The sequence below is a fragment of the Excalfactoria chinensis genome, chromosome 13 (genome assembly GCF_039878825.1).
Source record: "Excalfactoria chinensis isolate bCotChi1 chromosome 13, bCotChi1.hap2, whole genome shotgun sequence".
Lineage (NCBI taxonomy): Eukaryota > Metazoa > Chordata > Aves > Galliformes > Phasianidae > Excalfactoria > Excalfactoria chinensis.
In genome coordinates this window covers 14,652,325-14,677,081 of record NC_092837.1, presented here as the reverse complement: position 1 = coordinate 14,677,081, position 24,757 = coordinate 14,652,325, and the positions used below count along the sequence as shown (strand labels likewise).

The 24,757-nt window shown below is 50.6% G+C and overlaps 2 protein-coding genes across 6 annotated transcripts; one reads left to right on the top strand and one right to left on the bottom strand.

Annotated features, from left to right (window-relative positions):
- Nucleotides 1-2,705: 2,705 nt before the first annotated feature.
- On the bottom strand, nucleotides 2,706-10,898 carry SMIM33 (small integral membrane protein 33). 5 transcript variants are annotated; one of them, XM_072348296.1, is made up of 3 exons: nucleotides 10,791-10,898; nucleotides 10,261-10,448; nucleotides 2,706-3,813 (listed from the first exon to the last, which is right to left on the bottom strand). In XM_072348296.1, the coding sequence occupies exon 3, from the start codon at nucleotides 3,795-3,797 to the stop codon at nucleotides 3,390-3,392; it is 408 nt and encodes a 135-aa protein (XP_072204397.1). In that variant the 5' UTR covers nucleotides 3,798-3,813; nucleotides 10,261-10,448; nucleotides 10,791-10,898; the 3' UTR covers nucleotides 2,706-3,389. The 5 variants fall into 5 exon arrangements, 3 of the variants coding, with proteins under 3 accessions (XP_072204397.1, XP_072204399.1, XP_072204398.1); XR_011905197.1 differs by lacking the exon at nucleotides 2,706-3,813 and adding an exon at nucleotides 8,012-9,598; XR_011905198.1 differs by lacking the exon at nucleotides 2,706-3,813 and adding an exon at nucleotides 8,012-8,389.
- ECSCR (endothelial cell surface expressed chemotaxis and apoptosis regulator) lies at nucleotides 6,837-24,510 on the top strand. The gene is made up of 11 exons (XM_072348295.1): nucleotides 6,837-7,204; nucleotides 15,872-15,913; nucleotides 16,113-16,163; nucleotides 17,344-17,457; nucleotides 17,806-17,856; nucleotides 19,196-19,243; nucleotides 19,828-19,926; nucleotides 20,840-20,938; nucleotides 21,532-21,568; nucleotides 22,373-22,472; nucleotides 22,997-24,510. The coding sequence occupies exons 1-11, from the start codon at nucleotides 7,147-7,149 to the stop codon at nucleotides 23,003-23,005; spliced, it is 708 nt and encodes a 235-aa protein (XP_072204396.1). The 5' UTR covers nucleotides 6,837-7,146; the 3' UTR covers nucleotides 23,006-24,510.
- Nucleotides 24,511-24,757: the final 247 nt, after the last annotated feature.

Sequence of the window (24,757 nt, the reverse complement as noted above, 5' to 3'; positions counted from 1 at the left end):
GAGAAGTGGGGTCGGCCACCACCGCAGGCAGGAGTGGTGTCTGGCGGTGGGAGGTGGATCAGCTGAGCTTCCTCTGGAAACCCCACCTACAGGAAAAGGGAGGCCCAGCTCGGCACAGTGCCGGCGGGGTGGGGGCTCATAGGTCAGCAGGCCACGGGGTCTGTGAGGTGTGGAAGTGCTCCTCATCTCCAGCCTGCAGGGACTGTCACTGTATCCACCTGCAAAATGCATTTGATAGAATGGGCAGTTCCTGCACCCAGTCCCGGATCCAACACCAAACCCACACGATGCTTGTTATCCCAAATTGGGATCCTGCTCTTTGCAGAGGAATACATCCTTGGGGAAGCTCTCTGTGAAGCCCAGAGGTGACAATGGGCATCTGTTCCTGCATCATCCATGCTGTTGTCTTTCTTACCTGTCCTCATTTATCCTAATTTGTCCAAACCCAGCTGTAACCCTCACTCCTCTGCTTTTTTCTGTTGATTTTGAGGGCAGTGTGTCCACATTTTGCACCACGTGGCTTTTGAGTGCATCACAGCTCGATTTTCCCCTGGGCGCTCAAGGACGACTTTTGGCAACGCAAGAAACTCAGTGCAGTGCACAAACTGGTGCAGCTCAGCCATGGCACCGGGACTTGTGATGCTGGGCTCAGCCCCACATCCAGGTGACCTTGGCCGAGTCATTTCCCTTCTTTGTGCAGTGGCTTCCTCCATGGCCAAGGGAGGAGAAGCCACGAGCTGTCAGCAGGGATGCTCTCAGGATGCCCGCGGTGGGAGGAGAGGATGTCCCGCAGCCCCGGGTGGCTTTGGGTGGTGGGGAGGGACAGAGCTGCTTCCTGCTGGGGTCAGCGTGGTCTCAGGAGCTGCTGTGTGGCGTGGCGTGGCAAGCAAAGTGATGCAAAGAAATGCAGAGAAGGTGAGTGGGCGATGAGCTGGGACTTACCAGGAGTGCTGCCAGGAGCGTAAGATAAGACTCGATGCTCAAAATGAATGAGGTCCCCTCCTGCACTTGCTTCCTGTTCACCCACAGGCAAGCTTCCAGCTTGCAGGTGCTCCAGGACCTTCACAGCCAACTTGTAGCTCCAGATCTTCCCCCTGGGAGGCCGCATCTCACCCTCCACAGACAGCTCAGGGTAAGCACCTGCTCTGCTCAGCTGCTGCATTGATCTTCAGCCACCGCACGATGCTGCTCATGCCTGAAGTGGATGCAGAAGCCATTCACTGGTGTGAGAGCCTGGCTGCTCAGAGCTCCACCACGAGGACACTTCACCATCCCAGCGCTGCACATCACCAGGCAGACCCAGCCTGGACACACTGGATCAATCTCTGCTGTAGCTTTCTAATTGCATGTGCTGTTTGGGGATGAAATCTCCCAGCAACTCCAGAGAGAGCTCAGAAGATGGATTTTCCCCAGGACTTGGCTGTAGGCAGCTGTGATCACATTTGGATTCAGGCTGGAGGAGGGTCTGCACCGCTCTGGTGCAGTGGGAGGGGAGTGTGTCACACCAGAGTGCATTGCTCTCATGGTTACCGTAAGGGAGTGAAAACATGAAGGGAAAAGAATTGTTTCAGGTCTAATAATGAAAACTAACATCAGAAGTGAAGAGTTCAAAACTAACATCAGTCAAAGGAGGGGAGAACAAAATGGACACGCACAAAGAGGTCCCCAGACTTGGCTTCACTGAGATGATCAAAGCCTCGTCCCACATCCGTGCAGGAACACGGGAGCTGTTTGTTCCCCTCCCTGCCCCATGAAGGGACGCAGTGTCAGAGGCCTGGAGGGATGAGCCTTATGGGGGATGCAGACACTCAGGCTGCTGTGCTGGGCGGGGGGAACCTGAGCACAGAGCAAATACACAAGAGTGAGCCCCACCAGCAGCTGTGCTGCCGGCTCAGTTGGTTTCATTTGCAGAGCTGGACACAGCTGAGCAATGGCAATGAGTTTGGAAGAGGTTTCCCCAGCTCCTCCCGCACAAGTGATAGATGTGGGCCAAAGCGTGTCACAACATCACTCAGCCCTGAGCGGCTGCAGATCGATGACCTTAGTAATAATTACCCGTTTTGTCTTCCTCCTTATGAATATGCAAGTGGTTCTTCATCTTATCTTCGCAAACGCGACACCTCGGTGCCGAGGTTGTCCTTTAGGGGGAGCTGCGAGCAAAGCTCCCGTTGTTTCTCCATTAAAGCCTCTATCAAAACCAACCCCTGCTTTGAACCCACAGAACCAGGAGGCTGCGATGGCCCCTCGTGGGTTAACCCCCTCCACAGACGGCACAAACCAGAAAGGTTTCCCAAAGCCCCCCCCCTGACTCCTCACCTGTGCTGTGGGTGACCACTGTGACCACCACAACCTACAGGCATCGCCTAAAGAGCTGCTCCTGCAAGGCCATGAGCTCTTCGAGGCTCGTTAATTACAGGTGTGTTGAGTTACAAATAGCTCTGTGCTGCCATCCTTCGGGTTTAGGCTTGGACTGAATGATTCTGTGATCCTACAACAGGGACTCCAGCCCAAACAGCACACCTTACCCACACAGGGGAGCTGGAAATGCACTGTCACCTCTGGAAAACAAACAGGAGAGAATCAGAAGAGAAAACAGCAGGGAAAATATAAATTAAGTTTATTGTGAACACCAACATTTTCCAACAAGTCCAACCACTACTTCGTTTTAAAGTAAAAGAAGCTGGAAATGCATGAGCTGAAGGGAGCCAGAGCATCAGCCAGGTCAGAAACATCCAGCATCCAGGGGAATGGGGAGAAGCCCCAGTTTGTTGTCCCATCCTCATCACTGCTCACATTGCTCTGCAGGCAGCTGTCAGGGCAGCTGAGACCGTACCAGGGTCAGCAGGAGGGAGGACAGTATTCAGCTCTGCAGCAGGGGGAAGCAGGCTGTGAAGCGAAAATGGGACAGGTGGCTTTTCTGTGCCACACAAACAGAATAACAAGGACACCGTACGTGAAAACATCCCTAATCCATAAAGCAATTCCAAATGATGCAACTTCCAGCTTGTGCCAAGGGGCTGAGCATTCACTCGGCACTCCCCAGATGGAAAGAGGACTGAGGCAGCTCTCCTGGCTGCTCCCAGGCAGCGTGGGTGAAACCAGGGTGAGAAAAACCAGAAAGGATTCTGCTGCCGTCCCACGCAGGCTGACCCACTCCCAGCTCTGCCTTGGGGCAATCAAACACCAATGTCATTGCCTGGCTGGCACTGCGCGCTGCCTGGTGACAGCGGTCTGGATGTAAGGACTGATGATGGGTCACTGCAGTGACAAGGCTTCCTAGGTGAGCCCATCTGGAGACAGACACGACCCCGATGTGCAGGATCCAGCCAGTCTTGGGCTAAGCCAACAGCCCAGTCCCTGTTTGTCCCTTGGGTCCTGCCCAAACCTTGTTACAGGTACGTGATCTCGATGACATTGGGCTCAGTGCTCCCACAGGGGAGATGGTGCCTGCAGGAGCACTGGCAGCTCAGGCTGCCACCTGGCTCCCACTGCCCAGGCTGGGCAGGCTTCTTCTGGGAGCCCAGCTTCCTCCAGTCCATGAGGTGCACCCCATCATTCAGGTCCTGCGGCATGGGCTCCTGGTAAAGGGTGATCTGGATGGTGCGGAGCTGCGGGCCGTAGTGCACCACGACAATGATGAAGATGGCCAGGAGGACAAAGATGACAACGATGGCTGAGATGACGGGCAGGGCATCAGACTTCTTTGTCACGCTCCTGACCACTGAGATGGGAGTGAAGGCAGCTGCATCCTGGGGCTCCAAGTGCCTCAGCGGGCTGCTGGGTGCTGAGGCATTCATGGCTGAGCAAGGTGACCTGGGACAGAGGGTGGAAAGGTGTTACCATCAGACAGGGGTTGTTTGATGTCCTCACCTCCTGCCATCAGCTCCACAGCTCCTGCCTGTAGCTGCACATGCAGCTCCCCAGGTATGGAATCTTGGAAGAAGGCACCGGATGCCCTTTACTTGGGGGTGCAGGGAAAAGATTCAGCCTGAGATAAGGACTGTGGGCACTGAGCAAACCCCACAGAGCAACATGCAGCTCCAGACTGGATATGGTCAGGATAAGAGTTCATTCCAACCACGTGCCCTGCAGAAAGGCACTGTCACACACCCCAGCACAGTGAGCAGTGGCACCCAGGGGCTTTAACCAGACCAAACATGAGCAAAACCTACACTTGGCTGCCCAGCATGACCAAGCGAGTGCTTTCTGCTGGCAGAAGCATAGTCCCAGTGGGCTGCTGAGGAACAGGGCTGGTTTTGGGTGTTCCCTCCCCCAGGCCCACAGGAAAGAGTAAATTCTGGTGCTCACATCTGTGTTGCAGGGGCAGTGATCATTCGGCCAGGCAGCCAGCAGAGAACAGTGGGAAGGCACTGCCCTACATCTCCTCATTCCGGGCACCTTCAGTGGGGGGGGGGGGGTCTCTTCTCCCCACTGCCACAGCTGATGGAGACTCCTAGAGGGGGAGACTCCAACCACTCCCTCTTCCCCCATTCCCAGAGCCAGCCCCAGACCGAACCCCGTGGGAGGCCCAACCCTACCAAAGCATCTGCGGGACAGGCAGGGCAGAGAGCCGGGAGCGGAGAGCGGCAGGAGGGAAAGGGGAAAGCAAGGAGAGAAAGCCGGCCCCAGGGTACCTGGGCGTCCTGCTCCGGGGGAAGCATCACCTCCAGCGGGGCAGGGCAGCGGAGCAGCTGCAGGAAGGTGCTGCGGGACGGCCGGGCTCACCTCGAGCTGCCACGTCACGCCCGGGGCTCCCCGCGCAGGAGGAAGCGCCTGCTCATCCCACAGCGAGAGGTGCTGCCCTACCTACCGCACTGCCACATCAGCACGCCCGGCTGCCATGTGCGGGGACACCGCAGCAACCTCCGCTCTCCCCGCCGCGCTGCCGCCTGCCACACAAGCGGCTTTTGTTCGGGCACAGAAACACCTCCCGGCCCTCGGTGCGCGCAGCCCCGGCTCTGCAACCGCAGGAAGCCCCCCTCCTTTCCCTGACTTGGGTTGCAATGTTATCGCGCTTAGAAATTAGCGTCAAAATCGCCCTTCTGTGCCGTGAGCTCTTCGCACAGTTCGGCAAATGGTATCAGACAACGCAGCCCCAGGGCTGAGCGCTCCTGCAGCAGGACCGAGGCAGGGCGCCGTGCACCGCGGGTGGATGGAGAGTACACGGCCACGCTTCCCTCTCGTCTCAGGGCAGCCGAGGAGCCCTCGCTGCTGCGCACAAAAAGCTGCTGCTGGGCCACGAGCACTTAATAGCACTGCTGCTGCCAGCTGCAAACCGGGCTTGCAGAGATCTTAAGGTCCAGCTCCTTAAAAATAGCACATACTGCCTGTGAGCATTCCTGGGACGCAGGATCACAAACAGCTCTGCAGACCCAGGGCTGCATGCAAAGCAGGGCCAGGGCAGTGCCGGAGTGTCCCTCCCTCACACGGTGGCCGTGGGCGATGGCCGATACCGATCACCTCCACGCAGGGGGATGCTGTTCCCCTGGCGGTCAGACCCCACACCAGCAATGACCTCGGCACATCAGCACGCAGAAGAAGTGGATCTTACAAAGCTTTGGCACTCGAGGTGATGGTTTAGTGGGCATGGCAATGCTGGGCTGCCAATGGGATTTGGCATCCTGGAGGTCTTGTCCAACTGTAATGATTCTACGATTTGTTTTTGCAAAGCCGTTATGAAATTCCTCCCCACGCTCCCATCCCAGAACAGAACTGTCCTACCTGCTCCCGCCTCTCAGCACACCATCCTGGAATGTTTGTGCTCCATCCTTCCTGTGCACTGCACGGTGGGTGATGCCCTGTCCCCCACCCAGCCCAGCAAGCTTCCAGTAGAGATCTGGCTGCACATCAGAGCTGCTGCATCTGGGAATTTGCACTCATCTCAGAATCCAGTAAAACCTTAATCTACAGCGTAATCTCTGAGCATCACATCTGTGCAAGAGGGAAAAAAACAAATAAAGGTTGTGGGGGGGGGGGGGGGGGCTGCTCACAGAGGTTTTGTAAAAGCAAAGCTTAGGGCCTGATGGCTTCCTGGTGTGCGCTGAGCCCCGTGTGGTTTGTGGGGTCCCTGCACCCACCTCCTGGCTGCAGAAAGCAGGGCCCTGTGAGCAGCACCTGGATCTCCCAATGCTCGCTGTGCAGTGACACACAGAGAATGTGCAGCTTCACTGCCCACAGCTGGGGCTCTGCAGCATCCCAGGGCTGGATGTGGCCCCTGGAGACAGGGAAGAGCTGTGACAAACAGTCCAGGGCAAAACACCCATCCCCAGTGTCCGGCCTCCCCAAGGCTGCCAAAGGGACAGCCCCATTTCAACTAAGTAGGGCATTTTGTAAGGCAGCAAAAGGCTCTGTACCTTGCCAGAGCATGGCCTTGCAAGTGTCCTAGTCTGGGAGAATCAGACCTTGCCAGCAGCCATCTGGGAATGGAATAGACTGCTGCCAGCCTGACCCATCAGCCCAAATGGGACCCTTTTTGTCTTTATCAAAAGGAACCAGGTTAGAGGAGGCTGAAGCCTGCTTTGTGCTGCCCATGCTGCTGGGAGGGTGCTGCTGCTGCCCAAACAACCGCATCCCACAACCAGCACATCCCAGTGTCCAGCCCTGCTGGAGCTGCACAGAGAGGAGCAGGACACGGGCACAGCTCAAGGCAGCCCCAGCTGTAAGATTCTCTGTCCCCCTCCAGTGACTTCCAAATCCCTCTCAAGGATTTTAAGCAGTCCTCTCTCAGGTGGGAGGGCAGGATCAGCTCCCACGGCTCAACACAGCTCTAATGAGTGATGAGGAGCAGAACCAGACCTGCAGCACACACACTTGCTCCAAACACATCTCCAAAAAGCAGCACCATACAGAAGCTACCAATGCCCAAAGCCAGGAAGGCCCATTGTGCCTCTATTCTCTCCCTTTATGAGAACCAAATTCCCCAACAAATCGATGGCGAGGTTTCCTTTGCCGTCGGTAAGCGATGTCTCATATCCTCTTTGACCATAATGGACTAAAAAACACAGTTCCCCTGTGGATTCAGCCCGTTTCCTTCTATTCTTTAACAGGAAGCTCTGCAAGAATCAGCCCAGGCAGGCAGACCTCTCCTCACCCTCTCACACTCGGGATGGACAGAGCCTTTGCAGGGCTGCTCAGCTCCACGCTACGATGCTGGCTCCGGCCCTCCATCCGTTCCTATGGCTGTTTGGCTGCATGCTGCTCAGAGGTAAGGAGCAACGGGGAACAGGTGGGGAGCAGCTCTGGGGAGCCCAAAGGTGGGCAGTGAAGGGAAGCAGCCAGAGATGGAGCAGCTGCCATCAGAGAGCTCAGCCTTAACATTCAGGGTGCTGGGATCAATCTGGCCCCAGCAGGTTTTGCAAGGTTTATTTGACTGTGCTGAAATAACAGGACCTGTTTCCTGGTTAACGAAGGGATTGTTTCTGTTGAGGCACTGAGATACAGAGGCGTTTTATAGCAAGTGACTTACATCAACCGAGGATGAAGGTGGAACTTTCAACAGTATGGGACATTTTCCTCACCTCTAATTTCACTTCTTGCTGGTGTAAACACAATGAGCACGTGGCACTACGGCTCATGCAGTACGTTATATACATTATAACTCTGCTTCTAAGTTCCCTGCCACCTTCCGCTCACAGTGTGGGATGCAGTGAGCAAACCCCAAGGATCCAGGCTCTCGCTGAAGTGTGACAGGTCACCATCCTGCAGTCAGTGACAGCTGTGGCAGCTTTCAGCTTAAAGGCATTTGGAGGGATGGATACTGCAGTATCACCGCTGCTTCTAATAGCCAGCCACCTAAAATAATATCATGTCTTGGATCCAAAGTTTTTATCATTAAACCACAGAAGGTGTCCATGGGTTGTGAGCCCTGTGTTGGTAGTAACAGGACTTTTAAAGGGCAGAGATTATAAAGACAATTCAGCTGCTTGCTGTGCAGTTCTTAGAAAGAAGAGCACATAGATTAGAAAACGTATCTCTTTAATAGAGGGCAACACTGCTGGTTTCAGCAGAGGGGTAAAGTGTGCAGGGAACTCTGAGGCCCTTCCCCTCTGCTGCTACACTTCTTAATACCTAGTCAGGATGCTTTTTTTTTCCTCCTTAAAAATACTTGGTATGGCACACACAGGACAGAAATGCCCTGCAGGTTGCCAGCACTTGCTATGGTTGGCTGCATCACCCCAGGACCCAGCCCCTGCCTCGCACCAAACCTTCAGCTGATTGCACCACCCAAAGGGTTCACGTCTCAGGTTGACCCCAGCATTGCAGGATCAGGTGGAAGGGTCACCTCTGTCCTCTGGTCCTGGGCACATCGTTTGGGAAATGCCCTCTGCATCCTGCTCCACATGATGGGCCAGGGGCTGTTCTCAATGCATGATGCCAACCCGGCCAGCACCTGCAAACAACAGCAGCATTGCTGTGCTGCAGCTGCACCTCTCTGGCTTCAGGCAGAACCAGCTTTCAACATCATCATGTGCTTTGCCTCAGATCTTCATACCACCACCGATACAACAGCTGTTATAATTCTCACCTTTGGTGCTATGGAAAAGTCATTAACATGGCCTGGTTCTTGAGGGATAGCTGCTGCAGAAGGCAAAGCAGCAGGCTCAGAGCAAGGGGCACAGGTCAGTCTGCAATGCCCCTCTCAAAACATGGGCAGCTGAAGGGAATGAAGGACCCTTAAATGACACAGAGCAGCTCCGAGGTCCCCTTGCACCTGAGGGGGTGGAAATAACGTTTTGGAGGTGCAAAGTTGGTCAGAATAGCCATAAACTTGTACCCGAGGCCTGTGTGGGGACGGGCACTTCCTTCAAGTTCTGTAGTTCCTTTTAGAAGTAACTGTAACAAAGCTTTAATGAGGTTCAGTTGCTGTTACTGTGGAATTTCTCAAGTGGGCAGTTCTGGAACTCTTCCAACCTATTTTTCATCCCCCAGAACCACTTAATGAACATGTATCCAAACAGACCTCTTCCTATGAACAGTTTCCATTACGGCAGGCAGGCATTTCCCAGGCAAAAGCTTTACACCTAAAAAACTCCCGCAAGCCAAGGAGAACCCAGCAGAATTTCCCCTCTGACTACTGCTCTCCTTTATCTGCATTGCAGTCGGTGAGTGAATGGATAATGCCACAGTGAAGATGCCATAGGTATGATCCAAACCATGGGATGCAGCTAAAGGGCAGACATCCAGCCAGCAGGAGACCTCCCAGACAGGACTTGCATCCTAACAAGTATCGAGCACTAGACTCTAGAATTGAGTCTTACAGCTCGTGCAACCTTGTTCCTCAGGCCATGAGAGCAGAACTTGGGTTTTTAGGCACTCCAATGGCTGTGAGATCACATAACAAAAGAGACTTACGCAGCCCCAGTCACACCAAATTACAATGTTCTTAAAATGCATTTGCTAAGATGTCTTTAATGCTTGCTGCCATGATAGCAAATGCATCTTGTTCAGATCCTGCTTCTTTCAAGCAGTGGCAGAAAGCTCCTGTGGCAGGCCAGCACAGCCCTGTCTGATGTACCAGGAAGAGAAACCAGGAGTGGTTCGAAGTGTTTGTTCACAAAACAAACTGCTCCCTTCTAGTAAGATGAAACTGCTGATGACGCTGCAAAAAATGATAGAAGTAACTGGGGACCGTTTCCAGCTATTATGTTTCCTTACAATAGGTGAGTCAGCAACAGGTGTCCTTGCAGGAGACACTGCTGGTAACCCAAAGGCAAGAACGTTCCTGCTGGGAAAACCCACACATGGGCTTAAGCCCAGGCTGGAGAAGGAAGGTCTGTGCCTTGCAGAGCACTAACACTGCCAAGCCCTATCTAGGAAGTCTCCTCACCCCACTTCCCAGATGGGCCCATTCAGCACAATCCAAACACAACAAGAAGCAATTTCCCCACTAGTCTTTTTTGTAGACTTATGGGCAGGGAGATGCTTTTACATCTCAGCTGAATCATTTCAGTATAAGAGAGAGGAGCAAAGCCCCCTCTAGCATCTCAGACTGCACTGGTCTTTGCAGGACAGAGCACTGGAACATGCTGCCCAGAGAGCTGGTGGAGTCTCCTTTCCTGGAGATATTCAGAACCCATCTGGACACCTTTATGTGCAACCAGCTGTAAGGAACATACATGTGTGCTGTGCCTGCCACTTAACACAGTGATATAACACTCCTATGCCTTGTTTTCCCCCAGATAAGAGATAAGGGTAATAAAAAGACCTCCTTCAAGGAGAGGATTCTAGGAATAAAACATAACTGATATCCTGGTCACTCACCTAAAATATGAAGCCAGATGAAGTTTGCCAGGTCAGGAAGCTTTACTTGCATCTTCTGCATGACATGGTGTTCCAGGGAGCAGCAGGGAGGTACCTCCTTAGCACTGATGCAGAGAAAATGAATGCACCTGGGCAGGGAGTGCTTCACCTGCCCCTCAACCACTCCCCTGAGGTTCAAGGCAGGTGACCTGAGAAGGGAATCATAGAATCGCTCAGGGTGGAAAAGACCTTAAAGATCATCGAGTCCAGAGAAGGCATAAAGAATGAGAACTAGGAGGGCTCCCCATGGCACCAGCCTGACACATCTCACCTCCCAGCTCACCAGGTGGGAACTGAACCCACCCAACAGATCCCACTCCTGCATGGTGCTTCACAAACACTGAACAGATGGGCTGTTACAGCAACGCCCTGATCTGCCAGCGTGAACGTGGGGGAAATCTTAGAACACTTGGAAAGAGAAAACAGGGGAATCAACTGGCAGAGAGCCTCCATGAATGGGGGGTAGCAAGATGTGTCTGATAGGTATCTACCCTGATCCATCACATTGGCTGTGCTGCTGCAGGGGGTGGTGATTTGTGTGCTCTGCTGACAGCTGCCCAGAGGTACAGCACAGGAGCAAATTCAGCAGCTGATCTCCCACACCAGCTGGAACACACCGCGTTTGGTTAGGAACTAAATCCTACAAAATAATGAGGACCACCTGCAAGGCAACCTGTACAGCAGCAGGGCATTGGCTGAGAGCCTAATTAAGGTGTGAAAGTAGCAGTGTTAAACCACCCTGCAACTCGTGATGCTTTCCTGCGCCCTGCTCTCCCCATCTATACCAAAGCAGCGTTCTGAAACAAACAGGTTGTGGGAAAAGAAGCAAGCAGCTGGGAGGGCTGCAGCACAGCAGCCTGTTGGGAGCAGGTTTACTTCCCTACCCCTACAAAGAAGTGCCCAGAGGGGTGCAGAGGGCACAGGCCAGGGAAAAAAAGCAAGCTGACACACAGTGTGATGCTACAGGGCCCATTCCATTCAGTGTGGTTTCCCCACATTGTTTCTCTCATGGCTTGTTTTCTAAATTCAAGTGGTTTTTAATTGCCTTCCACAAGAAGCCTGACCTGCTCACAGCAGCTCACTGGAGAGGAGCTCAGAGCACGATGCTCACAGAGGATGCCCAGCGCTGGGTGCAGACCTTGGGGGGCAGAGGAAGGCTGGGATGGTTCTGAATCCCCGATGAGATCTGCATTTAATTCCTGCCTCTCTAAACTTTCTGTAACACTTTGGCCAAGTCATTACCATTCAGAACCACATTGCAGTGAATTGCCAAATCCCTCGAATGTCAGCTGAGAATTAGGTGTTTTAATACCTCTGTGGGTCTGGGACCTAATTTAGACTGTCAGTTATCAAGTCTGCATAATGACACTTTTCCTCTCTTCCCCACCTTTTCTGCCTCAACCTGCGAGACCTGCCAGGCAGAGGCACCTTTTCTTGGATACCTATTAAAATGGGACTGAGACTTTTGCAGAGCTCTTCATTTTCCAGGTTTTGCAATGCAGCATTTTCTTTCATGCAAAAAATTGATAACAGTTTGGTGTTGTTGCTCTCTGCTGCTTGAACAGCTGCTGCGTTTCACCCAGGAAACAGCTGCATTTGCATTAAGGGTCAGCATATTTTTGCCTTGTTGTCTAATTTTAGGTGGTTGGGTCTCTTTCCTGAAAGCCTTTGTTTATGTAAGCTGCCAGCAGAGGAGCAACAAGCCCGTGCAACATCATGCAGGCTTTGGGGCAAGCTGACATGCAGTAAGCAGAGGCAGAGCATCGTCAGATCTCCCCCCAGTTGCAATGGGAGAAGAGTGCAGTGAGCCCAGCACTACACACCAGGGGTCAGATGGTCCCTCCCCCCATTGGTTCTGAATGGATGGGACCAGTGTCTCTGTACTGATGCCAGAGATCTTCCTATGTGAATCCAACTGGATGGTTCTAGGAACTTCTCAGCTGCCGTGGAAAGGCCTTCTGCTCACAGCCTAATGCTCACTCCCAGCATTTTAGAAGGACTTCAGCAAATAAAAGGAACCCAAATTTCTTTTATTGAGAATTAAGAATTAAGTAAGAAAAACTAGCTCTGAGTCAGAGAGACAAACTGCATCTGCAGCCTCGGTATGCTTCCCCGGAGCCCTATTGCTCTGGTCACTAATCAGGAGTTTCCCATTCCAGCAAGAGCAGAAAGCATGATTTCCCATTGTAAATCGCTCAGCAAGCTCGCCGTCCCCACCTAGAAACACACAATCCCTCTGTAAATCACTGGCACCCAAACACTCCACAAACAGCTCCGCTCAGCAGCAAGAAGTCGCCTGAATGGCTTTGATGTTGATTGCAATTACAGCTGTGCTGGCTGCGTGCTGCATATCGTCATTAACTGCTTATGTAGCCACTGTGCCACGGGGGGAGTGGGGCCATGCTGGGGCCAGCTGCTGTCACACCATGTTGTGATTGGCAGTGGGGTCCCCAGGGAGCTGTGGCACCGTGCTGTGCCCATATCCTGCTGCCCAGCCCCATGGCACAGCTCGCATTGCTCCCCGCTGTGCACACAGCTGTCTGCAGCCATTCAGTGGGATGCTGAGCACCTTTGCTGGAAGAAAACACCAAACAAAGCAGGGCTGTTGATTATTTAAGTTGGCAGAGAAGGTGTAACAAAAAGCGGGGGCCAGAAGTCAGAGCCAGGAGTGCTTTGCTTTGAAACAACGTGCTGTTGTGTTTATAGAAGGGCCATTTATTACGGAGCCAAGTGCCAAAAGGAGCTCTGCATCCCTTGGCCTCTCTGTAGCAAGGTGGTCACTTCTCTGCAGCAAAGCTCCAGTGCAGCAGACCTGTGTGAGCAGCTCCTGGCTGTGAGAACTTCAGGGACCCCAATGTTTATTTTGGCACAGTGATTTCTGAGGACTCTTTATGGGGCAGCGCTCAGGGGTGAGCTGGTCAGCAAAGGGATGAGCTGGAAGAGTGGTGGAAGAGCACTGAGAACATCTGCCTCTCAGCACTGGGAGATGCTGAGCTCCATAGTGCAGGGCATCACAGCACAGGGCAGTGATGCCATCTCCTTTTTCCCGGTGCTTCCCATCTTTAGAGCTGAGCTCAAGCTCTCAGATTTCTTCTCAGTAATGCCAAAAATAAACTGACAGCTCAGAAGCCTTTGTCCCCCCCTTTTCCTCAACAACGATGATGCTTTCATGTTACGTGTACACTAAAAAGCGCCTATGACAACTTCAAGAGGCAAATGTGTCACAAGCAATTACTTCTCCCTGTGAAGGAACAAGATGGTCTCTGTAAGGAAGTCTGAAAAGGATGAGCTGTTGGAGCTTGGCAGGTACCAGAAGGTGGGGGCCCCGTGATCATCTCTGCTGTCTGCAGAGTACTTGAAAGCGTGTGCAAACCAGTACCCAGAAATTGTGTTGTAAAGCTGTTTTAGCCAGTGCCAAAGAGAAAGCCTGTCCAACTATTGGGATCAACGGTCAGTGCCCCACAGCATCCCTCATTGCAATGGGGTGCATTCCTCTTCCCCTAAAGAAGCATCTCTGCTTCTTTAAGGAGAATCGTGTGCCCCAAAGATCTCGTCCTCCCCTGGGGTGCTGTAGATTCAGTAGATGGTGTTGCATCTGTCTGTAATTCCCATCTACACTACCAGCCTGGTGTTCATTTAGCCTGCTCTTCAAAAGCTGCAAAGGATATCCCATAATTCTCCTACACAATCACTCGCTGCCATTCACTACCCTTATGTCAAGACAGTTTCCTATTGCCCCCCTTTTTCTGGCTGCAGTCTAAGTCCTTGTTTTCTGATCCTGTTCCCAATGGATGCAGAAATCAGATTAGTCTCTTCCTCTCTGTGTAATTAAAGATCTAATCACATCTCCTCTTCCCCTTCTCTTGTATGGACTAGACAAGACATGTTTCACCAGCCTGAAGTCCAGAAAACCACAGCAGCAAAGCATGGAATAGTTCTGAAAAGCCAAGCTTATAGCCAAGCCCCAATCTGAAAGAGGCTATGTTTTATTATGTACTCAGTGGTTTACATGCTTTTTTGGTTCCTGTTTGGCTGGGATCGTTGTCATAAAGCCTCAGAGGAAAAAACAATTACGGGTCCAAGACGGATGCATGAGATAAATGGTAGCAGTCAGGATCATGCCAGAGCCAGACAGTGCCCTGTGGGGTGAGCTCTGAGCCCAGCAACGATGGCCCCCACACGCTGCAGATCCCATTCCAGATACACACCAACACTGGGGCATTCACCTGAGCTCTCTCAGAACCTCTACAGCGCAGGTACCTACCGTGATGTACATGGCCTACATCACCTCTACAGCTCCCAGCAAGAGATGGGACATCGCAGGCTGCGGCTCCTCTCCCTGAACAGCACAAATCTAAAATAGATCAGATCAGTGGGGATTTAGAAGTGCCTGATCCTCTCTTTGATGAGAAAGGGAGCGTGAAGATTAGCTCTCTTGCAGGCAGGCTCACAAAAGAGGCATGAGAACAGGTGAGATGGACCCTGAGTGTTAGGAGGAAAGAATCTGGCTGCAGGCAGGCACACAAGCACTGCGATGCTTTGCTGGATCTCCCCATGGGTCCTCACTTCTTGCAAAGAGGACTCAGTCCTTATTGCTGTCCCCTATTGTCCAAAACTTGGAGGAACCTTCAGCTGTTGTGGGACTCTGGTGAGATCGATCACCAGTAGGGCCAGATTCTGTTGGGTTTTGTGGCTGTAATGTAGTTTCTTTCATGTGTCTCAACTACAGACAACATTGCTATCGCAGGCAATAACCATATCAAAATGTTACACATTAGGATGGGTGTTTCAATCATGGCAGACAAGGTCACTTCTTCAAAGTTAAGCCAGTTGGTTTTGATTCAAGCATCAGCTGTCTTTACATCTTGCAGTCCTTGTTCCCAAGTATGGGAACTGGGCAGTTCTTATTTCCCCTCTTTATATGGCAGTGTTTTTAATTGGCACCTGCCTAATTATGGGATTCCAGGAGCTGAAGCTTAAAGAAAACATCAGAGAGTAGGCAACGTGGTGAAGATGGTGAAGGAATGTCTTGCTGTAAATCCAAAAACATCCAGTTAAGAAAACATTCCCATTAACTCCTGGCAACCTTCACTAACCTCGTCTTGTTAAGGTCTGAAGGGTCTCAAAGCATTCCAACACAACTCTTTTAAACATCTCTAGAAAAAAAAACAGGTCAAATGGCCTTTCTTTGCCAAGACTGAGCTGGAGGCAAGAAGCTCACAGGGAGAGAGCAACACCACTGATTGGCACAGCCTTGTATTTTCTCCATGAGAGAGGAAGGTGCTTCCCTTGAGGCTTTGGTTTTGTACAGAGAGAAGGGCGTTTATCCTGACTTAACAAACTCCAGTTCTGATTTACTCTGAAGTGAATGTCCTTGTGTTCAAGCACACAATTTCCAGCGGTGTTTGTTACTACTTCTTACCCAGAGCTTTGGGGGAAATTGTGTATTTCAAAGTCATTCCTTTGGAAGATGAGGGAAACCCAAATCACACAACCAGTCAGAACGCTGACGCACTGGTGCAAGTCATGGTCACAGGCTGGCATTATTAACACTGCTACTGTTCCATTTCAGGTACTACAACTGCCACAGACTCCTCCATCCACAATGTCACAGGTACCTTCTGGGTTGTGATCTGATTAAATGTCTGTTGGGATACGGGTGTGCATGTCCATATGGGATGCAAATGGAGAGGCCACTCCTTAGCACCTCTTGCTCCCATCACCCCCTTTCATTCTTATGGGTCATAAAAACCCCTTCCTGCAGTGATGTGGCATGTCTGGATGTCACCTGCATGTCTCTGCTTGTGTTACAGATCAACCTCAATCAGCAACACGCAACCATGAAGTAGAGAACAATACCTCAGGTAAAAAAAAACCAACAGGGAAGGATTGTGGGTGTCTGTAATCCCCCACAGAGGGAAGAAGAACGGCTTGTGTCCATGACTACCTGGCATCACTGCTTTGCTGGGCAGCCCTTAATGCACAGCGAGCTTGGTGCCCAGTACATGTAAGCACAAAGCCTCACACACAGGTCTGGCCTTGGCTGTTGGGTGTCATAAAGGAAGTACCAGCAGTTAAGCCATTGTTAGAGGAGTTTCCCTGCATTACACTCACTGTTCAATACTGCTTTCTGTTTTTTTAGACTAGAAAACTCCAGATCTGCACATAACCTCAGCACCTCCCACACAACAGGTCAATGTGTTCCCTGTTTCTCCCTGAGGAGGAGAATGTAACAAGGAAAGATCTCTCTCTGCTTAGAAAGAGATCCCCTTACAGAGAGACCCCTAAAAATAAAGGGAAAAGATCCCAAAGCAGTCTCAGATTCTGTTGCCATGCCCTGATAGAAAAAGAAGAAAAGAAAAAGAATGGTTCCCCATTTCAGCAGTTCAGTGAAGCATTTGGATAGAAGGAAAAAGCTTAAAACCATTTTCACTCGTTGCTCATTTTACTGGAAAGCCACAAGCCTGGATGGGTAACTTGCCTATAGATTCCACCTTGGTGATCTGCTTTTCTTGGAGAGAACTATGGCAGCTTACCTTTTCCCCTGCTATCCTGCTATGGATCCATAGGATTCATGCTCCTGCTCTTTCAGTACATGTCTGAGGAAGATGTCAGTCTCCAGGCTGCAAGAAGTAAAGGATTTGTGCTTACGAGTCTCAGCAAAATGAAACATGGAAGTTAGCATTGCACATAATGAGCAAATAAAGACATGGGTGCCAGGCAGCTCGAGCCAGTTAGCATCCAGTGATAAAATACATAAAGAAACAATCTTCATTTTGAGACAAAACCCTTCATTTTCTAAGCAAGGAAAAGAGGTGCTAGGAAAGCCAGGCTGGCTCTGCCAGCTCAGCACCTCCTCACACAGCCAATCTTGCCAAAAGAAGCAAAGCTAATGGCAAAGCATGGAAACCCTGACACCTCCAGCAGGGCTAGCTGCTTCCCCACAGCTCCCAAAGAGCACAAGGGTGCACTGCAGAAGGAATGCCCCCAGCTGAGCAGTTTCTGAGCAGAGCTCTTTAAAGCAATGCTACTTTTACTCAACAGAGCCTTCAGTGAAGTCAGCAGCACCAGCTGACCTGAATCTCACTCACACGGACCAGACCACCACAACCAAATCTTCCTCCAGCCCTCCAGCCCTGCTAACATCGTCTGCACGGGGTAAGTACACAAGGCAGGAAAACCCCAACTGTTGCTCACGTGGGACCTCTCCATGTCTCTTTCTCATCCACGCAAACATGGGTGCATTGCAAAGCCCTTCCTAGGTCTGCACTGTGCTACCGATGCAACAGCAGCCTCTTTTGAATACATTCCAGCTTTTGCTGAAAAAGCAGCTCATTCCAGCTCACCAAAAACATGTGGCTGGATGTGCACAGCCTGGACGTGACAGCTGGACATGTTGATTTTGGAGTTCCCCTCCTGTTCATGTCCATAAGCAACAGTTCTCCATAGCATGACTAACAGCACCTTCTAGAGCTAATTCTCCTTTGCTGTGTTTTCTTTATCCAGATGAAAAGTCCAGTGGGAGCAGAAACACAGCAGGAACTCCATCAACTCCAGGTACCTTATTTTTGTATAGATCAACAGTGGGTGCAGACAGTTTCACAGCAATTACCTTGCTTTATGTAGATGGTGCAGGTTATTTAAGCACTGCTCTCGCTTGGTGTTGAGCCCTCGGTACCACCCAAAATCACCTCTGCTTCTGATGCTTCATTTAATCTGGCTTTCAAGCAAAGGTTAGGGAATTCAGGAAGAGTTTTCTCAGAATGGGGGCAGAATCCAAATAAGTGGGAAGACTGAAATCTGCGAGCTGATCTGATTCTCTGTTAAAGACTCGGTCCTACAATGGTTGAGACTGAAAAGCTGCTTTGCCTCTCACATCTTCCCTCACTCACGCAAGGTTAAAAACCCGTGGTCAGCCGTGCCTGACAGATGTCCACGCAGCGTGTCTGTGCCCAGCTGAGCCAGCGGCCAGGAGCATCACAGCAGATTGCTGTTAATTATAACCCTGCTTTAGCTGAAAAGCTCCATACATCTTCAGCTACAGAAACGCTGCTGATGCTTCCAAAACACAGAGCTCCTGTTGTGTGAGACCCAGCATTTCCCAGGAATGGGGTGCCCACGGCAGGCTCAGCACACAAAGCTTCTGTCCTCCACCTGTGGCTGAAAGGACCATTTCAGAATGAAACACGAGGTTTGATGACTGCTAGAGCACAACACAGCTCCACATCGTTACTGATTTCTAACCAGTTCAATCTGGTACTTTACAGTATTTCTGCTTTCTTCTGACTTTTGGCAAAGGAACATTCCAAACCCTGATGTTTTCCCAGGCTCCACACAGCTGCCCACCACTGCCCACCCTGCACCCCACTGCCAGGAGCTGATTTACACCTCTCTGGGCTGTACCTATTTTGTCCAACTGTGCTTTTGGGAGGGAGGGGATGGGAAAAGAAGAGAAGATGCTGGAGCCCTTGTTTGAACAACCTCTGTGCTGCCACAGCTGCACTGCATGTTGGGCAAGTTAACCCAACTCGACCTAGCTTGGTTACTTCTAGATAAAACAGCATGCAAGACATGCCCACTAATTCCATCTTCAAGTCAAACCAGCCAGGCAGCCAATCCATGCCCTTGTTCTGCTGAACTGCCTCCCCTAACCAGTTTGTTTGTCCGTATGGTTGGCATGGGCTGGGGTCGGACTGGATGATCGTAGTTGTCTTTTCCAGTCTTTATGATTCTATGATTTTGTGGTGGGGAAATTTCAGCCTGAGAATGAATTTCCCATTTTCCTGCACCACCAGCCATACTGTGAATACATTCCACTCTCCAGCACGACATTCATTCTTCTGCTTAGTATGTGATATTCAAGAACAAGACTCATTTCTGCATTTCCTCTGCGCAGGTGAAGAGTCCAAGAGAAGTGAGAGTTCCACAGCAGCAACAACTCAAGGTGCCTTCTCCTTTCTCTCATAGAAACAGACATCAGTAGATGTTTCACGGCCCTTTTTACAGCCAACAGCAATGCCACAGCACTGCTATTTTCAGACATTATGATGTAGAGATAACAAGAACCCGATGGCTGTTAGCCATCCCATCTAGCCCTTCAAAAGCCTTCAAAGCTCTGCTTTGAAGCAGCACTCTGGGGTTACATGTCACACCTGAGTAGAGCGGCTGTGAGTCACAGCAGGAAAAGGTGACAGTGTGGCAAAGGGCTGTAAGATGGGGAGGCAGGACAAGCTCCTTCCTCAGACGTGCCAGATCAGTCCTTTACCTGCCATGCTCAGCTTCCTTGTTGCTGTCCCAGCAGAAAAGCCTGTGGGTGGGGAATCGCTTTCTCAGATTGTCGATAAGCAGAGCCACACCAATGCAATCTGATTCCCACCGAGGATGTTCACGTTGGTGGGGCTGCCCCATGATCCCCATCTCTTCAGTAAAGTGCATGTGCGAGTCAGACCATGTAGTACTGCTAGAAATCTTCTTCCCAACCTTGGAAGGAAGGTTTTATGAGATGGTTTTTCCCCCCCTTCTTTGTAGGCATCTCAAGAACTGTTACCCCAGCACTGGAAACCTTTGTCTCTTTGCCTGTGCCTACTCCAACAGAATATGAGTCTCCACTGACTGTGGTAGCTTTCGGTAAGGTCTTGTGCAACCAGGGGAAAGGAGGGAACCTGTTCTGTCAACTCATGCAGGTTAGAACGCTCAGCCTTGAAGAAGCTCCCCTAGGGACAGCTCTCTCCAGTTTCACTCTCCATGCCCAATCTTGGAGATTTCAGAGTGCAAGGGAAAACTCTTGAGAAAAAGGCTTGTTACCACCAAGTAACAAAGCAGGGAATAAACACTCCTAGCCATATCCAGCCCTGAAAGCCTGTTCAGCTCTGTCCCAGCCCCACAAAACTGCTTTCCCTGTAGGTTTCCACCCTGCTTAGCAGGAAGCAGCCAACTCCTCCACACCATTCAGAGATTGGGCAAGGATGGAGCAAGAGATGCCATAACTTATCCAGACAACGGCTCTAAGGATGGGCACGGGGTAGATATAAGATACCCACTTTTCTCTGGGCTGTACTGTCCTGCTAAGAGCTCTAAAGCCATCTTAACAAAGCACAGTTTAACTGATAGTTGCCAGATGTCAGAACCAAATCTGTGCTTGACCACTGGTTCGTGAGATAGCTAACACTGCTCAAAGTCAATAACTCATCTCTCTCCATTATATTACGTATTTATCTGACTGCACACACTTTTAGGGTAAGATTTCTCAGCTGCAATAGGGACATGTTAACTCTAATTAATTGACAATGTAATCAATTGAGCTCTGCCTTCCTATCACTGTCTTATCAACTAAGCACACACCAGAAGCCCTTTGAAGCTATTAGGTCACTCACTCCAGTAACTATTTACTTTTCTATCTATTACACCCCATGCTTGCTTTAATGAAAACACTGATTTCCTACACAAATCACAGTGAGAGTCCCAGCCCTGCACTACCCCAGAAGCCAAGGACAGGAGAGTTATTAGATCAATAGCAGAAGGTTTCTTCATCCATCCACAGGTGTCATCAGCTTCATAGTCATCCTGGTTGTGGTTGTGATCATCCTCGTCAGCGTGGTCAGCCTGAGGTTCAAGTGCAATCGCTCCAAGGACTCAGAAGGTATTTGTCTGAGGCTGCCTGTCCTTCTCTAATCAAAAACCATTGTTTTCTAAGTTCGTTTGGCAACTCCAAAATGATGGAGGCACACACAGGTACACAGACACTAAACTGGCAGCTTACCCAGTGGGGGGGAATCATAGTTAGGAACGGAGTGTGACAGCTTCTTTAGAGCCCCAGTCCAGGCCTATGTGCACCAGGACACCGCCTGAAGTCTGCTGTACCTGAAGCAGCGAAGTGTGCAGATTTCCTGCAGAAATCACAGTCTGACGCTGATTTTCCCTCAGAATCCTATTTCCCGTTAAGCACTGCCCACTAGAGGGCAAGACTGCTCTACAGCAAGGCAGCTAACTGCCAGAAGACTGGAGGATGCCAGCAATTAAACAGGCAGAGACGCATTCACTCCTGCCTGTATAACGTTAAGTGAGTTGAAGCGTTTTCTCTAATCAGCTCTCAGATATCCAGGGGTGACTCTAATTTCGTGTGGATTTCATTTCTAACCCTGTGCAACACGATTCAGAATACAGCTGACTTTTTTATTGCACAGCCGCCGTGTTTTCTCACCTGCACATCACCAACTGCTTTTCTCCCTCCAGACAAACAGAAGCCAGGGAGCTCCATGGTGTCGGAGAGGTAAGGCTGCTCACAGTGTTCATAGCCTGTTGAAAACTGTGTTTTATTGCACAGCTAATTTTAGCAGAGGAAAAAAGGCAACTTTGGTTACATCAGATGGGAAAAAAAAAAGGAAGGAAGAAAAAAAGCATTTCAGGGCTCTGAGGTAGGTGAAAAACACAGTGAGTGCTGGCAAACCTCATCCTGCCTCTGATGGAGTCAAAGGTAGAAATTCAGTGTTTAAGGGCCCCATTTCACAGCTGTGCCGGTATCAGTGAAAGTTCATCACCTTCCAAAAAGGAGTTTGCTCGTCTTTTCTTGCCTGGATACAGACTTGAGATCTGACCCCGGGCTTCTGAAATTCAGAGCAGTGTCAGCAAACATAGACCAGGTCCCCCACCCACCTCCAGCTATTTGCCAGTACCGCTGTTGCTGTTACCTGGCACAAGTAGGATAAAGAGGGGTCTCGGTTCAGAGCCCTTTGGAAGAAAAATGTCAAGTGGAGAATGGTCTGTGTGAACCCCACAGAGAGACATTGCTACCCAAACAGAGAAGCTGCAGACAAAAAGCATCATGAGGCAAGAGCTGGAAGGGACCTAAAAAGGGGAGGAGGTATCACTGCACATTGCTCCTACTTCCCTGTCCTTTCCCATCTGGGTAATACCTCTTCTATGGAAAGACACGGGGGATTCAGGGAGCACGGTTCTTCAGAGGTCAGCCCTGGTCCCCGCATCCCAGCCAGCCTCAGCTCTGTTAGTTTACCTCACTGTGTGGAGAAACTCCCTTCTTATTTCGAGAGTAATTAATGCTTTCTCTCATTGACAGCTGCTCTGCAGGCACGAGCGTGAAGGATAACAGCATCACTCTGATCTCCATGAAGAACATCAATATGAACAACAGCATGACTTACCCACCATCAGAAAAGGTTTCCCTTTTAAGCGTTGCTTTTTAGAGAGTAAGATGGGGAATATTTCTCCTGCTGCAAAAGGGCATGCCTTTGGGATATTTCCTTTGCCTTTACTCCTTCAGAAACGTAGCAACAAGCAGCTACCAGCAAGCTCCTACAGGTCCAACCAGGTTCTAATGAGCCTGGCAGAATTCTGGGTGCCCATTTCAAAGTTATCCAAGCTGCTTGAACTCAAATATTTCATACTTATGGGTGCCAGACAGAGCTGGAGACATTGCATTTAGAGACAAGGCTTACCTTTCTGAAGTCAAGGCCCCCCCTCTAGTCCATGCTCCCCATATACTCCTGCTCTGCAGAGCAGTTGGTGATGCAGGAGCACATTCCTATCAGTCCTCTCAGATCCATCCCAAGTGAATAATTTATAACATGGTTGGTTTTAAGACTAAACTCGCACTTAGTCTTGGCTTGAGGGACCACATTGCTTAATTTCTTTCGCCAGCCCACATAGGCTGCTGAGGTACCACATTTTGTTCTCTTTGCAGGTGCTATGAAGACAACAACCCAGAACTACAAGCTGACGCTTGAATTTCTAAGCTTTTCTTTTTTTCCTTTGGGGAAAGGACAAGGGTGGACTTTATATATAAATTATTATGCTCTTCCTGATCAATACACTTCCAGTATTTTCCCCATCTGGGGAGGATCGGGGCTTTCTCCAGCTACAGCCTGACATACTCAATGGTTGATATCTAACTGCATTTTTGACAGGCCTTCAAACCCTCAGATCATTCCAGCAGCAAGAAGTATGAAGGAACCAACTACTCAGCTAAAAACCTGCTGTCTTAGATTAATGGCCTTTACAGTCTGTGCCAGACAGCCACAGCCTTGCCAGACAGTTAATCAGTGTAGACCCCCACTGAGCTAAACCTGTGCATTAGGAAAGCATGGTCTGAAGCTGAAGGCGTAATAGGACTTAAATACCCAAGTGCTAGGTCAAACCATAGCACAGTTGTTCCAAGCCCCTTCTGCACAGTCAGGGTGACCATGCCCACCTGCCTCACAGGGGCGTTGTGAGGATGTTAACCAGTGTCTGCAAAGCATTTGGAGAGCCGTGAATTAAAGGTGCTGCTGAAATGCAGACTGCCATCTTAAATGCTTCGTTATTAATATCTGAGCTTCAGGCAGATGGGTCGGTATCTTCCTACAAGTTCAACATGCAACGAAGAAGAGTTGTTTGAAGTACAAAAGCAAGACCACTGCTTTGCCAGGGCTTTGTCTGAGCGATCATAAGCAAAATTCTGAGCTACTCCAATTCCTGCAGTTCAGCAGCCTCAGTTTGCAGGGAGAGCTTCAGTCCTTTGTACTGCTGCTTTCCCTGAGCTTCCCAACAGACCAGAGCAGCAGACACTCCTGGTTCCAAGCACCCACAGCTACAAGCACTGCAGATGCATCCCCACCGTGATGATGAGAACATTGTTCTGCTAACCTGTGCAGTGCCACAGCTCACCCCAGGACCCGGCTGGCTCACAGCCCACACTCCTCAGGCCCAGCTGCCAATCACTACCTTCCCACTGCAAAATACAGCCCTGTCAGCTGAGCTACGGCAGTGATGGAGCCATCAATACATCAATGTCTGTAGAGGAAACAAGGCTCTGTTGGGAAGTCCTGGAGATCTCAGCTGCATCATGCACTAAAGCACTAACTCTCCAACTGCTTTTCCCCCTGACTGTCTCCCTGAGACTCCTGGCTTCAAGCTCTACCAGTTCCTGAGTCAGAGACCTTGGAGCACCTCATTTAGTTGGCAGCAGCGTGGTGAGAAACTGATTTCTCCTACCACGAGCATCGAAATCCATCAGCCCTGAAGGTAAATTGTGAAATCAAGGAAAAAGGATTTATCCAAGCAGGCAAAATAGGTATCGCTGCACACATCCCATTGTACAGTGCAATGAAACATATAATTTAGCTTGATCTGATTGTATAGGATGGATGGGGGCCGGTTACTGGAGCACGCAGTGCTAAAGATAGCCGTGCTTTGCAGCACACCAAGTGCTCAGCATAATAAACGCAATGTGTTCCCCACTCTCGTTACGGTCATTGCTCAGCACCCACAGCGGCTGTTTGTAGAGCCGGTTCGTTTGGGTTTTAGTGGATTTTAGTAAGAACTCTCAGCGGAGCAGAACGTGACGTCATCAAACATCCACCAAGGGGGGGAGCTGGGTCTGTGTGAGCAGCGGGTGCAGGCGATGCCCAGCTCTGTACAGCCCCGAGAGGCAGCACTGGGGAGGACGGGGGGCTGCAGAAGGGGG

Bases quoted from the DNA above. Each gene is read 5' to 3' on its own strand.
- SMIM33 (XM_072348296.1), bottom strand. From the start codon at position 3,797: ATGAATGCCTCAGCACCCAGCAGCCCGCTGAGGCACTTGGAGCCCCAG.
- ECSCR (XM_072348295.1), top strand. From the start codon at position 7,147: ATGCTGGCTCCGGCCCTCCATCCGTTCCTATGGCTGTTTGGCTGCATG. The intron at 16,164-17,343 runs GTAAAAAAAAAC...TTTACTCAACAG, and splicing joins AGTAGAGAACAATACCTCAG to AGCCTTCAGTGAAGTCAGCA. The intron at 17,857-19,195 runs GTACCTTATTTT...TCCTCTGCGCAG, and splicing joins AGGAACTCCATCAACTCCAG to GTGAAGAGTCCAAGAGAAGT.